The sequence below is a fragment of the Manis javanica genome, chromosome X (genome assembly GCF_040802235.1).
Source record: "Manis javanica isolate MJ-LG chromosome X, MJ_LKY, whole genome shotgun sequence".
NCBI classification, from domain to species: Eukaryota; Metazoa; Chordata; class Mammalia; order Pholidota; family Manidae; genus Manis; species Manis javanica.
Window position 1 is genome coordinate 108,431,611 of NC_133174.1, and position 16,639 is coordinate 108,448,249.

The 16,639-nt window shown below is 35.1% G+C and overlaps 1 protein-coding gene across 2 annotated transcripts in view; it reads left to right on the forward strand.

Annotated features, from left to right (window-relative positions):
- The window catches only part of KLHL13 (kelch like family member 13), a 203,595-nt gene that overhangs the window by 85,452 nt on the left and 101,504 nt on the right, over nt 1-16,639 (forward strand). The window contains exon 2 of one of the 2 annotated variants that reach the window (XM_037004865.2): nt 5,621-5,694. The exons of the other annotated variant lie outside the window; for it this stretch is intronic. Within the exon in view, the coding sequence (XP_036860760.1) occupies nt 5,645-5,694 (50 nt within the window). The 5' untranslated portion in view covers nt 5,621-5,644. The remainder of the gene's footprint in view (nt 1-5,620; nt 5,695-16,639) is intronic. 2 annotated transcript variants of the gene reach the window in all.

Consider the following 16,639-nt stretch of genomic DNA (forward strand, 5'->3'; position numbering starts at 1 on the left):
GGAAAGAGTGAGACAGTGGATTTTTATTAAATGCTAAGTCATAAACTAGAATCTCTATTTGAAATATTATCTGACTATATGATAGGTGCTTGAGAAATATTAGATTTGGGAATTCTTAAAAGCTTAACAAAACAGAAGGAACAAAATAGAAGTAGACTCATAGACACTGAGAAGGGACTAGTGTTACCAAGGGGGAGGGGTTGGGAAGGAGGAAGGGGATAAAGGGGCAAAATAATTCACAATCACAATATAAGTTGATTACGGGGATGGTAGTACAGCACAGAGAATACAGTTAATGATTCTGTAACATCTTACTACATTGTTAGATAGTGACTGTTCTAGAGGGGGTGAGGATTTAATAATATGGGTAAGTGTTGAAACATTGTATTGTATATTTGAAACCCACATAAGATTATATAACAATGATACCTTAATTAAAAAAAGATCACATAGTGTATTATTCTATATATATGAAATATCCAGAATAAGTAAATCCTTAGAGAAAGAAAACATATTAATGGTTTTCAGGAGCTAGAAGGAGAGGATGGGGAGTAACTAAGTAATTGGGACAGTATTTCCTTTTGGGGTGAGGAATATGTTTTGGATCTAGATAGAGGAACAACATTGTGATTATACTAACTGCCACTAAATTGTTAACTTAAAAATGGTTAATTTTATGTTATGTACATTTCACCTCAATAAAATTTTTAAAAGAAAAAAAATAAAGGCTTAAGAGTCAAATAGACTGAACTCATGCAAGATATCTCAACTATTAGAAACAGTCTTGTCAGTTTTATTCCTGGTGAGCTAAGTAGAATATTTTCAGGGCAAAACCACAAATAGGTCTTTGTCAGGTGCGTGCTCTGAGTAATGATTAGTTTCCCATTTATTCTTGAGAGTGTCATGGCCATGGACAAGTGTGTCTTTTTAATTACAGTATATGTCTGTTTATATTTTTGTTCCGTCTTTTTCTTAATCTTTGAAAACATTCTTTTTTTTATATGCTGGCCTTTGTATGTCATGTTTTGTTTGCTCATCTACATAGTTACTACTTTAGGACACAGATAACGTATTATACCTTTTTGTTTATTTTTTATGAAAACATTTCAGACATACAGAACAGTACAGAGAACAGTATAACAAACACTCATATAACCACCACTTAGCTATATAATACCTTAATGTTTTGCCATTTTCCTTCCAGAACCTTAAGAAAATATTAGATACAGATGAATCTCCTAGCATATCCCTCCCCAACTGTGTTTCTTTCTCTTCCTTTCCTGAGGAAGCTATTATCTCAAATTTGGGGTTTATCATTCCCATGAATATTTTTACACTTTTTCTACATATGTCTGTTTGTGTATACACAATATAATGTGTATGTGTACATACATATATATGGTATTGTTGTATGTGTTTTTGAGATTTATGTTAATGTATTGTACTTCTTCAGTTTACATTTTTGTTTAACATCATGTTTTTCAGATTTACCTGCTCTAATATCTCTACTTATGAAGATAAAACATCAACTTCCACCCTACATCTGCCTCCAACTGCCTGCTGTTTCTCTGCTCTTATTAAAGTGCAACTGTGAGAGTGGGTGTCCTTGTTTCCTCTTTCCTTTCATTCTCTCTTGAACCCACACTGATCAGCCTTTTTTCCCACCATTCCATATAAACCACTCTTACTGAGGTGTCCAGTGACCTCCATGTTACCACACCAATTTGTCCATCTCCAATTTGTGCTTCACTTAGCCTTCCAGCATCATCTGACACATTTGATTACTCCTTTTCTCATATAATACTTTATTTTACCTTCTAGCCTACACCTCTGGAGTTTGACCCTACCTCATAGCCACTCCTTCTTACTCCCTTTGCTGGATCCTCCTCACTTTTTTATATTGATATAAATTGAACAGAAAAGTACAGAAGGAAAAGTAAATATTACCCCCATCCCATATTCCCTCTCACTAATAACAGATATAAACAGACTATTCTTGTGCCTGCATGTGGTGTGTGTGAATTTTATTGATGAAACAATGCTTCATCTTAAATTATATTTACTTGTTTATTAATGACTTGTATTTCTTCATTGTCCACTTCCTCTTTATATTATTTGCTCACTTTTATTGTAGTGTTCATTTTTATTGAATAATTTTGTATGTGTGTGTTAAGTTAAAATCATTAACTGTTCCTGCCATGTGTATGGTGAATATATTTTTTCCTACTTTAACAAATGTCATTTGACTTTGTGGTATTTTTGAAGGGTAGAATTCTTATTTTTTTGTATAATCAGAGTAATCAGTTTTTCTTTTATGGTTTCTAGATTTGGGGTGCCTCTTACCTTCTCCACTGCATGCTTTTAAATAATTTCACTTGGGTTCTCTTTGGTACTGTTTCAAAGTTTCATTTTTTTCCTTTAAATCTTTGATCCTCCTGGAATTTATTTAGGATACCCAAATGTGAAATGAAGTGAAGCCATTTTCTAAATAGCTACTCAATTGTCCACCAACCATTAATTTAATCATCTCTTTTCCCTTACTTCTTTGAAGGCCATCTTTAACATAGAGTAATTCTCTGAATTATTTGAGTTCCTCGCAAGTTCTTGAAATAATTCGTTTTTGTTTTATTTTTGAACCACTGCAATGTGGTTTTCCCCACCCAAATTGAAACTACTTTTTAAAAAAGGTCATTGCTGACTTTATAGCTGTCAAACCAATTAGCTGTATCTTAGTTGGTCTGAGCAGAACTTGAAACAGTTGAATACCCTCCGACCTCTCTTCTTCTGAATCACCCTTTTTCCTTAGCTTTTATCTCATGCTTTACTTAGTTTCTGTTAGGTAGCTGTTCCCTCTCCCTCTCTTCTCTGCTAGCTTGTTTTCTTTTGTTTCTTGCACAACAGTGTTCTTTCAGATTCTATCTTTTCATGCAAATACACTCCTGAGTAATGTTTCCCAGTCATCACTGCAGCTGTTACTTATCTGGCTAAATAGTTCTATATTTTCACTGCTTGTTCCAAGCTACATCTAGGTCTATATATCCAGTTTTCTGTTAGTTGCTATGTGGTGTGTGCTAGAGTACTTCAGTAAGTCTTAACCAAACCATTGTTCTCCTTGCTTTCAATATTTTTCCTTCTTCTCTACATTCTGCCTGCCTTGATATCATCAGCATTTCTCCCAGTTACCTAAATAGATTTGTCTTTGATGTCTCCTTATCCCTTTAATATGTGTCAGTGACCTGTAAGTCGTTAAGTCCTGGTTCTCCCTTGCTATCCCCATAGCCCTTGTCTGTATCTTTATTTCATGCCTTGACTATGGAAGTAGTTCTTTTACTGGACTCTATACTTTGTTTCTCTCTCTCTGATCTGCACTCCTCTCCACCATTGCAGGCAATGTTAATTTTATAATACATATATGTGATCATCAGAATCCTCTGGTTAAAAACAGTTGGTCTTAGTTAAATTCTGCATAAATTGATCACCTGCATTTACTTTCCCTCCCTTCTTAACTCCATTAAATGAGGACCAAAAACATGGAGAAATTCAAAAGGACAAAGAGAACAGGAGTGGAGACATTGACAAGATACAAGGTTAAAACGAATTTTTTACTTAGAGCAAAGGAAGCTACAATGATAATAGCTCCCCATGCATGAACTTTTGAGAGAATCCAACTAATTCTTCCCATTGAACTCCTAATACTTCAAGACTTGGAGGTACTGGTCTGCAGAAGGCAGAAATGGGTCATGAGATTGAAAATATGGGCTGTTACTTGAAAGTCTTTTCAAATCCCAACACCTACTTCCTGCTTCTCAGGAGACTAGAGGTTTAGAATCTGGAGAATTTGAATGGGAAAGCCCCAGACTCAGAGATCCAGGTGCAGCAGGTAGATTTGTTGAAACAATGGGATTAATTAAGTAGTTAATTAGTCCATAATTTGGGGATTTATATTATATAGTCCTACCCTAGATGCAGTTGGAGAAAATGGGACATGTATTATTTATGTTCACAGTCCCAGATTTCTAATAGTGATCTAGATATAGTTGTTTTTCTTTTGGTACATCTGCTAAAAAATTGTGTAACCTAAACAAAATTAAATTTTCTCAACATCTCAAAGTTCTCTCACCACTTAAACATTTCTAGAAAAGGTAAGTTAAGGTCAGTTGATTTTGAGAAGCCTAAAAAATGTTTATTCGTTTAGGCTGCTCAATTTCTTTTATTTGTAATAACAGGATTACAAGCAGAAAAATATGATTGCACAAATAAATATAAATGCTATATTGTCACTTGATTTGTTTCTTTTTTGGAGTTATAAAGACCCAAGAAATAGAGTGCCTTTTCCCCTTCTGCTCCTTTTGATTTTGTCCATAAATTAAGGCGTAGGAAGAGGGCAGGGAATAATAAAGAAAACCGTTTTTTCCTCTATCTTAATTATTTTAGGTCTTCATGTAGCTTTATAACAAACATAATTATATGAAGAAGCTAAATTGCATACTATACATTTTTATTGTCCCAATTCAGTAAGTCCATTTTATTAACAAAAAACATCTAAGTAAAATATATATTTTGCTTCCCAATATATTTGAAATTAATAGAATACGTGAACTATACTGTATATCTCCAATACAAAATATTCACATTACTAAAAATTAATATATTAGCTGTACAGCTGACCCTTGCACAAAGTGGGGCTTAGGAGTTCTGACCCTCCTATGCATTCAAAAATATGCCTACAACTTTTCGCTCCCCCAAATCTTAACTACTAATAGCCTACTGTTAACCAGAAACCTTTCCAATAACGGCCGATTAAGATATATTTTATATGTTATATATATGATATACTGTATTCCTACCATAATGTAAGCTAGTGACAAGAATGTTTTCTTAGATTGTAGCAAATCTCCAAAACCATTTCTAATACATTTATTGAAAAAAAAATCCATGTATAAGTGGACCCATGCATTCAAACCTGTGTTGTTCAAGGGTCAACTATAGTTCAATTTACTGTGACCCAACCTGCTCTTTTCCCATAAAAACAACCAAACAAAAATTCAGCCAGATCAAGAAAATACCCCCACTACCTGTTTTACATCTTTCAAATTTCAAAATATTATCTCTTTCTAGTCTTAATTTTGACTGCCCATTTCTTAGATTGTGGATCCTGCTTATGGGCCTCTCAGGCCTCAGTTCCCCGTGGTAACATGGGGTTTAGTGCTGTCTCTGCATCTCCTTGGCAAATGTTTGCTTCAACACTTCACTTCTAATTTCTCTTGCCTAACCTAACTTCACACAGACTTCTCAGGTCTTCTGACCCTCACTTAATCCAACTTCCTGTATACTTAGTTGTTTTTCCATGGATAATTGTTAGCTAATGATTTCACATGGAATTTAGTTAATACTATTTAATGATTCAGAATTGAATTTTGTGGATATTTTGACTATTGCATATTCAGTTCCATAATGTTCTTTATTTTCTTAATTTTCATAAGCTCAAATAGGGACATTAGGTGCATGGACATACATTTTGGCTATCACAAAATGTACAAAATATTACAAAGGTGGCATAATTTGAAAGTCCTACCATTGATTTTCATAGTAAATATTGACTTCTTTTCCTTCTGAACAGGTCATTATCCAACTTTTAGAGGTGATGGATCATCTCCATAGAGGGGAATCAGTGGCTGCAATACTCCGTAACCGGTATATTTATGGAAGCAATTTACCTTATAAGTTATATAATGTCTCCCCTGCCTATTTATATACCTAATAGTATTGGTAGTATAATAAATATTTGTTGAGTACCTAGCATAAAAAAAGAAGTATTTGCTATATGAGTGAATAAAGAATGACTGAGTGACAAAGAAATGGAATGAAGAGCATGTTAGTGAGTGTGTTTTCTAAGCTAATGAATAAGCAGAGAATATAATTAGAAATCGTGATTGGTATGAATTGTGAACACCTGGAATTCGTTCAGTGGCACTATTGATCTGAATTTTTAGTTTTAAAGCATAACAATGAAAAAATATCTCATTCCTTAAGAGTAGATGTCTCATCAAAGTATTATTTAAGTACTGTTGCCCTGTGATTGTGTGTACATTTCTGTTTTTTAAAAATGCAGTTAGAACTTTTTCAGGAGTTATGAGAAATGCAGAGCTTCCTGTAGTAATTTAGGATTTTAAATTCATGGTTTAAAGAAACATAGCCTTTGCCTTGTAGGCAAGAAAGAGTATCCTTTATTCCCAATAGTTTAATTGTATGGTTAGGTGAAGCATTTGAAATAATATGCTGGAGTTGTCTATATCATAGCTCTGACACTTACTAGTAGTGTAGTCTTGGACAAGTTTCTGAATTGCTCTGCACCTTAACTTCCTCATATATGAGCTGAGGATAATAATAGTTCCTACATCTTGGGGTTATTTTCAGGATTAAATAAGTGTCTATGGAGTGTGTGTGTGTGTGTGTGTGTGTGTGTATGTGTGTGCGGAGACAGAGAGAGCTTGGCAAATAATACATGGCATGTCAGTGCTAGTATAGTAAATGTGGGATTTTTAGCTATTTTGAAAATGCAATATTTGTGTTTCTGAATTCGGAGGCACTTTGTAATAGGTGTGTCTTAAAAGAATATGAAGAGAGGGGGAAAGGTTGAAGTAGAAAGGGGACATATATAAAGTCATTGTTATTTGACAGATACCATACTAGGAATTTTATATAATAATCCCATTAAATAAATATCATATCAAGCGTGCCTCTCTGTTGGAATGTATACTATCATGTGGGCAAGGGGCTGCAAGGTAGACTTGCTCAGAGACACAGAAAGTAAGGAAATTATAACAGGAATAATATGCGGCCTTGTTGGGTGAATAGATAGAAGAGTAGATTGAATTCCTAATGGCAAATTATATATGAAGAGTTCAAGCACTGCTGAATAGGAGAGTTGATATCCCTCAGTTGGAAGAGAAAATAGTAGAAGGGCAGGATTTCCTAAGGTTCAGTTGATAACTGAGGTAGTTTTATCATACTTGAATTTGTTTCCATTATTTTTATGGAGGTATACTTACATACTGTAAAAATGCACAGACATTTAAATATGCATCTTGTTTGTTCTTTACACACAGACACATCCAGGTACCCACAACCCAGATCAAGATATAAAACAATTCCGTCCCTTCAGAGCATTCCCTCATTCCTCTATCCAGCCCATGTTCCCTCTATTCCTACTGAGGGGAATCACTATTCCGATTTACGTATCTTGGATTAGTATTGCTTGTTCTTGAACTTCATGTAAGTGGAGTCAGACACTATGTACTCTTTTGTGCATGGCTTCTTTTGTTCAAAATAATGTTTTTGGATTCCATCATTGCTGCAGGGAGCACTGGTTCCTTCTTTCTTATTGCTGTATAGTATTCCGTTGTCTAACATAGCACAGTACCCCTTTTCTTGTTGACAGTCATTTATGTTGCATGCTTTATTTGGCTATTTTGAATGAGCCAGTTATTGACAATTTTTATGTCATTTTGTGGAGATATACACTCTTTTCCTTTGGATATGTACCTAGAAGTGGAATTGATGGGTTATAGGAGATATACATACATGCATATATAAATGATATATAGATTATATATGCATATATGTATACATATACATATATAACTCATTTCACATCAATAGGAACTGCCAAACACTTTTCTAAAGTGGTTATACCATTTTCTACTTTGACTAGGAATAAGTGAGAATTCTCACTAACTTTTGGTACTGTTAGTCTGTTCAATTTTAGCCATTCTCTCCGGTGTGTAGTGCTTTCTCCTTATCATTTCACTTTGCATTTTCTTCATATGTAATGGTATGGGTTGGTTTTGGTATGTTTATTAGCTATTTGTATATCTTTTAGATGTAGCTGTTCAAGTTTTTTGCCCATTTTCAAAATTGGGTTGTTCTCAAAATTGAGTTTTAGGGTTTTAAAGAATTATTCTTGATATTTAGATGTATGTATCATGTATATTTTCTTCCAATCTGTGGCTTGCCATCCCATTTTCTTATTTGTGTCTTTTGATGAGCAGATTTTTTTTTATTTTGATGAAGTTCAATTTATCATTTTTTAACTCAGTGCTGTTTGCATTTTTCCCAAGAAATTGTTCCCCTCCCAAGTTTTAGGATTTCTTCTGGACGTTTTATAGTTTTAGCCCTCATATTATGAGTGTGTTCTTGTCCAGAATGCACAAAAAAAAGAGAAAGGAACTTAAGGCCTAGATATCACATAGCATTTTGATAATAAGAATACTTTATAGATATATATTAAATAATGGTGATTATTATTTACTGAATTGTAACCTGAGCTATACTTCGCAAGCTATAGGGAGCCAGTCGTATGACCCCTAATTTATGACACAGTGACTTTTGACTTCCTACTGTTATAATCTTTCTTATTATAAATAAGACTTCTTTGAGAGAAACAGAAAATGATGGTAAACTGCCCCATTCATCTTATGATGCTGTATAATGCAGATATCAAAACCTGAGAAAACTGTTACTTTTTTGCATACACAAGTTAGGGATCAATTTCAAATTCTAAATAAAGTACAAACCAAACACATTCAGGAGTCTATGAAAAGAATTAACCCTTTGCAACTAAGAAAGTTTTATCCCAGAGTGTGAATTGTTTAATACTATGAAAGTGACTCATGTGATACTTCTTGTCAATAGATCTCTTGAGGAAAAAAAAAATGCTAAAGGTGTTTGACAAAAATGTATTGCCTATTTTAAGAATAAAAATGTTAGTGATACAGGTAAGGCAGTACAGCACAGAAAAGATAATGACTTTGTAACATCTTACTCTGATGATAGACAGTGCCCACAATAGAGGGGGTGAGGATTTAATAGTATGGGTAACTGTTGAAACCACTGTATTGTTTATGTGAAACCATCATAAGATTGTATATCAATAATACTTTAATTAAAAAAAAAGTTAGTAATAGAAAATTGCTCCCTTAACAAGGAAAAGAATTCTCTCTGAAACCAACAATCCAGCATCATACTTAATAGTAAAACATAAGAGTTGTTCCTTAAGCAGCAACAAAACAAAAATGCCCACAGTCACCATTATTTAATATATATCTATAAATTCTGGCCAGTGTTAATAAAGAGGTATAGTTAATGGAAAGGAGGAGACAAAAAATCATCATATTTTACAGGATAAGCTCATGTACCTACAAAAACTAAGACAAAACCAACTTCTTAACTGATAGAACTTTAATAAGAGTTCCAAAAAGTAGTTGGATATAGGATAAAAATTAAAAACCAATGCCTTTTATCTGTATTAGAAATAACATTTAAAAGATATAGTCGAGAGCAATCAATTTATGAAAGCCATAAAACATAAATATTTAGTAATAATCTCCTCCAAAATGTCTAGGACCTATATGAAGAAAAATTTTAAATTCTACTGAGAGACAAGAAAGAAGATATTTTTAAAATGGAAGGACATACCCTGGTTCTAGTTTAAAAGACTAACTCTTCCCAAATTGTTATGTAGATTTAATATGAATTTAATAGAATATTAAATTGTCAAAGTGATTATTCAATAAGATAGTGAGTGTATGAAAGAAATGTATGCCTATTGCTTAACACAATGTCTGGCATGTAGTAATTACTAGTCAAAAAGTCTAACAATTTGTTCTCCTTATAATTCAACAAACATCTATTATATAATTGCTACATGCTAAAATATGATGGAAAGTGATAACTCTTGTTCTCAATAAGCTTATATTTTGCTGGAGGTGGGGGTGGTGTCAGATAAAAACAAATACATATATTGGAGAAAATTGTTGTGAGAAATTAAAAGCTGATAGAAAGATAAAGAATTAAGTTTGTGGGGCAGCAATACAAAACAGCATTAACTTATTAGTCTTAGATCTAACCATTCATCATATATTTTATCCTATTTGAAGTTTTATTCCAGTGATTCATGAGGTACAGAGAAAAGTCAGCCCTATGTGGTTTGCTTTGCTGCAAACACCGTCTTGCTGTCAGCATCATCCTCATGCACACATTGCAGTTATGTCTGGGACGCCTCATTGCGATAAGCATCGCTTGTTTGGTGTTGTGCTGGTATTTTTGATGGGCTACGTAGCGCTAATCAGGATTTCTGCCGTGATGTGTAAAACTCTGACGTATTCCAGTTTTCTAAAAGTCCTCTTTGGTAAATAAAACACAGTATTAAATATTGCCTGGTATCTGCAATACAGGAAAAAGAGTGCCAAAGACCGTAAAATAGGATTTTCATCCCTTTAACAAATATTATGCACCACTTGCTGCCCAAGGTGTTAGGAATAAAGTAATGAATGATAATACATGGTTCCCTGCCAGTTAAGTGGCTATGGCAGTAGTCAAAATAAGAAATAAGGAGAGTCTGAACAAAGATGATGGCAGTGGGGATGAAAAAGAGGGGAGGGGATGGAGTTGTGAAATATTTAGGGGTACATTTGAACTAGATTCTTCACATTCTAGTCAAAGAAACCTTTTACAATTGCTAACCTGATAATGTTACCCAGATTCCCCTTTACTGTCTCTAACTATTGAAGTCCTACCAGCTCTTCAAGACCCAGATCCAATTCCATGCCCTACCTAAAGCTTTCCCTGATATATCCAAGCAGATGATCAGGAGGGTCGCTCTCTTCTCTCTTTGAACTCTTTTACCCATGCAATGAATTTTATTGTGTTTGGTTCTGCGTTGAAGTAATTTGTGTCTTTGCTTACATCATCATTAAGGGAGCACTTTCAGAGAGTGACTAGCTAATGTGTATTTTAATCACATCATATATATAATGCAGGATTATGTACATAGGCCTTCATTAAATATTTGTAGAAGTTACAACATTTATCAGCAACTACTTGTCTCTGATTATTTTGTTTGGTTGAATTGTTTAGGGTCATTTGGTATCCCACAGTCAATTCTTACTTAAAGTGAAGTAACCGAATATTAAGTGACAATCATTAGAATTGTAAAATAGACTGATGAAATTTAGTACAAATTCTAGGAATAAGCTTGACTTTTTAACTGATGCAATATATAATCATTTCTTAATGGCATAAGATGTCAAGAGAACACAAGGCTTTGAATCAGGTCATTTGATATATAGAAATATTGAGCTTCTACTGTTTGGCAAGCTGTGTCCTCAGTTGTAAAACTTAACGATTGGAAAAGCCCAAACTTCCTTTTAGTTTTAAAAGTCTAGAATTATATCTTTACTCCTAAACACTAAGTGGGTGGTAAGCAAATGCACCTTCAATCAACTTGGAGGATGATCTGTCATTTAAGATAAGTCCTTTTATTACTGTTTTCCTATTTTGGCTTTATAATGTTCCATAAAGATACATTTTTCTGGATTAAAAAATTATGAGGATCTAGTTCTGTCTTGCTGAAGCAAGTGAGGCAATGACTATAATAAGGTCAAATCTTAGGCCAGAAGTTGCCTGTAAGGATTATAATATAAGAAGAAATATGATATAAGAAGGAATGCCCAAAATGCTGAGGCCAGCTGCACTTTATTCAGTGGACTTTTATTTTGGCTCATAAATTGCATGAGCTTTGGTTACCCATTATTATTGTCATAATATATTGCAGAAGGTACATGTGTAGTTTCTCAGTACATTTGTTCCTCTCACTGAAGAGTTGCATGTCTCTATAGGAAGGGCACAAACTTGTTAGTAATGTTGCCTGTTTGAGCTATGAGAGGACTTTTCTAGCCATATAAAGTTCTGTTCCTGGGAAGAGGAACAACTACCCTGATTCCTCTTCCTCTGCCTGCATCTTGAATGTTACTATTCATAATTTTGTACATACTCTACACATTCTTTCTGGCACTCTCATCTACATCCATTACTTCAATCCCAAACTATGTGCTGAAGATCTTAACATTATATCTTGAGTCTAAATCTTTGTCATTTGTCCCAGACTAAAAAAGTTCTTTATTCCCCAATGTTCACTAGTTGTTTGTTTGTTTTGGCTCCATAAGTAATACATATTTATTACAGAACACTTAAAAAATAGAAAATGATACATGCAGGGAAAATCACCACGTAAAGTAATCTCTTTTATCCTGTGCTGCATCTGTACTTTAGTCTTTTGTGCGGTTTATTAATTTGTTTGTTTATATTCTTCCTCTTCTTATTCACTATGCTGTACTTTCACCCTTCAGTCCATTTTTAAATGTAACTGAGGTTGTAATAATTGAACATGATCTGGTTGTAGTATTGTGGTTAAGAACAGAGGCTTTGAAGGCTTTCAAATACAGGTTCAGATCAAGCTCTGCTACTTACGATGTGAACTTTGGAAGGTTCCCTAACCCCTCTGAGTCGGTTTTCTCATCTATAAAATCAAATAGTATCACTGTATTGGGTTGTTCTGAGGATAAAATGAAATATTTGTAAGATAGCCAGGTTACTGGCACATGGTAAGTGCTGAGTCAATGGGAATGCTTACTGTTGTATTATTCTGTATATTGTGTCTGTATCCTGCTCTTTTTCTTAGTCGTATAGTGAGCATTTTTACGCCAATAAAAACTTGTAGTAGACATAAATATTATGCAAATAACATGTAAATAAATAGGTAGCTGAAAAATATAAACTCTTCCTTGGTACAAATGATTTCTTAATGTTAAATATTTAGTTTGAATTCACTTTTGGGGTGTCATAAGTTACAGTGTCTTCCATATCTATCATATTTTCTCTGCTCAGTTTAATATTTGTTAGCTTTTTCCTTCTATATAATGAATTCATTTTAAACTGGGTCAAATCCTCACTTGACTCCCTCTGATGTACAATTTGGTTGTTACTCTGGTGTAGATTCTCTGCAGTTGATTGATAAAATTTATAGCTTTCCTCATCTGATCTTGTTATCTGACTTCCTCTTCCTGGTTTACCGAGGCCATGCTTTCTTACTCTCTTGAATGTACCAAAGGCTTTCAACATTGTTTTCTGGCTCCTATATGAAAGCATTTGCAGAGTTCCGCTTTTTCTCTGAGTCTGTATAATGACAGGTCTCCTTTTCCTTGTTTTTCAATACATTATCATTGGACTCATGCTAGTTGTTTTTCTGTTTATTTTTGAAGAAAAATTCCCAGAATGTCCTTTGTACTGTCTGTTACCTTTGTCTGAAATGTTCTTCCCTATAGTCTTTGGGTGGCTGGCTCTTCTGTTTTTCACATCTTCACTTAAATGTCCTCTCCTATGAGAGGTGTTCTTTGACCAACCAATGTGAAGTGGTCACCAATTTAGCATCATACGACTCTAGTTTAATTCTCTGCACAAGACTCATCACTATCACTATTAGATATTTTCCTTCTTTTTAAATTTAATATCTATTCCCTTTCACTAAATTAGAAGCTCTAGGAGGGCACTGATCTTGTCTGTCTTGTTGATTGCTTTAATCTTAGTACCCACAGCTATGTCTGGTACATATTAGTTGCTCAGTAAGTATTTGCAGAATGAATGAATGAATTAACCATTGCCCCTCTCCCTATGCTCTTGGGTACTAATTCAACCCCTTCCTCAGACTTTTACCCAAGAGTCAATACTGGTAGAAATAAATGATTGAAAAAATAAATAAATGGGGAAAAGAGACAAATCTTCCTTACAGAAAAATTCCAAATTGTGTGTGTGTGTGTGTGTGTGTGTGTGTGTGTGTGTGTGTGTGTGTGTGTGTTTCACATCCTCCAAGAGATAGAACTTCATCTCCCTCTTCTCCGTGAGTTTGGACTTAATGATTCCCTTCCAAAAGAAAGAGTATGGAAAGGAAAAAATAGTACCTTTACAATGAAGAACCTGTCAAATACTACCTGTTGTAGGCAGAATAATTGTCCCCCAAAGATGTCCATATCCTAACTCCCAGAACCTGTGACTGATACTGTACATGGCAAAAGGGACCATGCAGGCAAGATCAAGTAAGGTTCTTAAGATGGGGAGAATACCCTGGGTTATCCAGGAGGGCCCAATGAATCACAAAAGTCTTTTTAAGAGGAATGCAAGAGGAGTCGGTCAGAACAAGGAGATGTGATGAAGCAGAAGCTGAAGTGATGCTCTTTGAAGATGTTGGGAAGTGCCACTAGCCATAGGATGCAGACAGCCCTTAGAAACTGGAAAAGGCAATGAAACCAATTTTCCCTGGAAGCCCTGCCAATACTCTTTTTAGACTTCTGACCACCAGAACTGTGAGATAATCAATTTGTATTGTCTGAAACCACTAAGTTTGCAGTAATTTGTCAGAACAGCGATAAGAAATGAACACACCATGTTTCCAGGGTCTGGCGCACAGGCTTCCTTAAATATTTCAACAGTTCTCATTTCTGATTTGATACAAACACAAAGAGGTATTGGGTCTGCATTATTTGGAAGAGGGGGTACAGGAGAAAGAGCACTTTTGCCAGGTCTCAGTTTCCATGCAGGCACTCATTTTCCTTATGCTTTTTGTTTATACAGTATTTGGCAGAAAGTTGGGAAAGGCAACATCAAAGGCTACTAGCTATTTGTTATTCAAAATTGAACATCCCTGTTTTCCCTACCCAAGTATAATCTGTTGTGAAATATTTGGGAAAATATGGAAAAGTATAATCCCACTGTTCTGAAACAGTGTTAATATTTTGAAAGTCATACATACAAGTGTTTACTCAATGTAAAGATTCCCCAGTATTGTAAACACAGAGGATCCAAACCTGTCTCATCTCAGTCCTTAGCACCTGGTCTATAGTCTTGGCCTCATTTGGTGACACAACCAAATTATTCAGTTGCCTGAGTCAGAAATTTGGGCATCATGTTGGACCCTCCTTCCTTTCTCATCCACCATATTGATTCAGTCACCAAGTCCTGTTTCTCCTTCCAAATTATTTTTCGTATCTGTTCCCCCTGCTACTTTATTCTTATTACCAACTTTTTACTTCAAGCCTACGTAATTTGTTACCTATCCTTCGAAACTGTTTTTTTTTGTATCATTAATCTACTATCACATGAGCAACATTATGGTTACTAGACTCCCCCCATCATCAAGACCCCTGACATACCCCATTACAGTCACTGTCCATCATCAGCATAGTAAGATGCTATAGAATCACTACTTGTCTTCTCTGGGTTGTACAGCCCTCCCCGAGCCCCCCCCTACATTATGTCTGTTAATAGTAATGCCCTTTTTTTCCCCCCTTATCCCTCTCTTCCCACCCATTCTCCCCAGTCCCTTTCCCTTTGGTAACTGTTAGTCCATTCTTGGGTTCTGTGAGTCTGCTGCTGTTTTGTTCCTTCAGTTCTTTTCTTTGTTCTTATACTCCACAGATGAGTGAAATCATTTGATACTTGTCTTTCTCCACCTGGCTTATTTCACTGAGCATAATACCCTCTAGCTCCATCCATGTTGTTGCAAATGGTAGGATTTGTTTTCTTCTTATGGCTGAATAATATCCCATTGTGTATATGTACCACATCTTCTTTATCCATTCATCTGCTGATGGACACTTAGGTGGCTTCCATATCTTGGCTATTGTAAATAGTGCTGCGATAAACATAGGGGTGCATCTGTCTTTCTCAAACTTGATTGCTGTGTTCTTAGGGTAAATTCCTAGGAGTGAAATTTCTGTGTCAAATGGTATTTCTATTTTGAGTTTTTTGAGGAACCTCCATACTGCTTTCCACAATGGTTGAACTAATTCACATTCCCACCAGCAGTGTAGGAGGGTTCCCCTTTCCCCACATCCTCGCCAACATTTGTTGTTGTTTGTCCTTTGGATGGTGGCCATCCTTCCTGGTGTGAAGTGATATCTCAGTGTGGTTTTAATTTGCATTTCTCTGATGATTAGCGATGTGGACCATCTTTTCATGTGCCTGTTGGCCATCAGAATTTCTTTTCTGGAGAAGTGTCTGTTCAACTCCTCTGCCCATTTTTTAACCGGATTATTTGCTTTTTGGGTGTTGAGGTGTGTGAGCTCTTTATATATTTTGGATGTCAACCCTTTATTGGATATGTCATTTATGAATATATTCTCCCATAATGTAGGATGCCTTTTTGTTCTATTGATGGTGTCCTTTGCTGTACAGAGCTTTTCAGCTTGATATACTCCCACTTGTTCATTTTTGCTTTTGTTTCTCTTGCCCAGGGAGATATGTTCATGAAGAAGTCGCTCATGTTTATGTCCAAGAGATTTTTGTCTATGATTTTTTCTGAGTTTTATGGTTTCATGACTTACATTCAGGTCTTTGATCCATTTCAAATTTACTATTGTGTATGGGGTTAACAATAATCCAGTTTAATTCTCTTACATGCAGCTGTCCAGTTTTGCCAACACCAGCTGTTGAAGAGGCTGTCATTTCCCCATTGTATATCCATGGCTCCTTCATTGTACATTAATTGACCATATATTTTTGGGTTAATATCTGGACTCTCTATTCTGTTCCACTGGTCTGTGGGTCTGTTCTTGTGCCAGTAGCAAATTGTCCTGATTACTGTGGCTTTGTAGTAGAGCTTGAAGTCAGGGAGCATAATTCCCCCTTCTTTATTCTTCCTTCTCAGGATTGCTTTGGCTATTTGGTGTCTTTTGTGGTTCTGTAAGGATTTTAGAACTATTTGTTTCAGTTTGTTGAAAAATGCTGTTGGTATTTTGATAGGGAT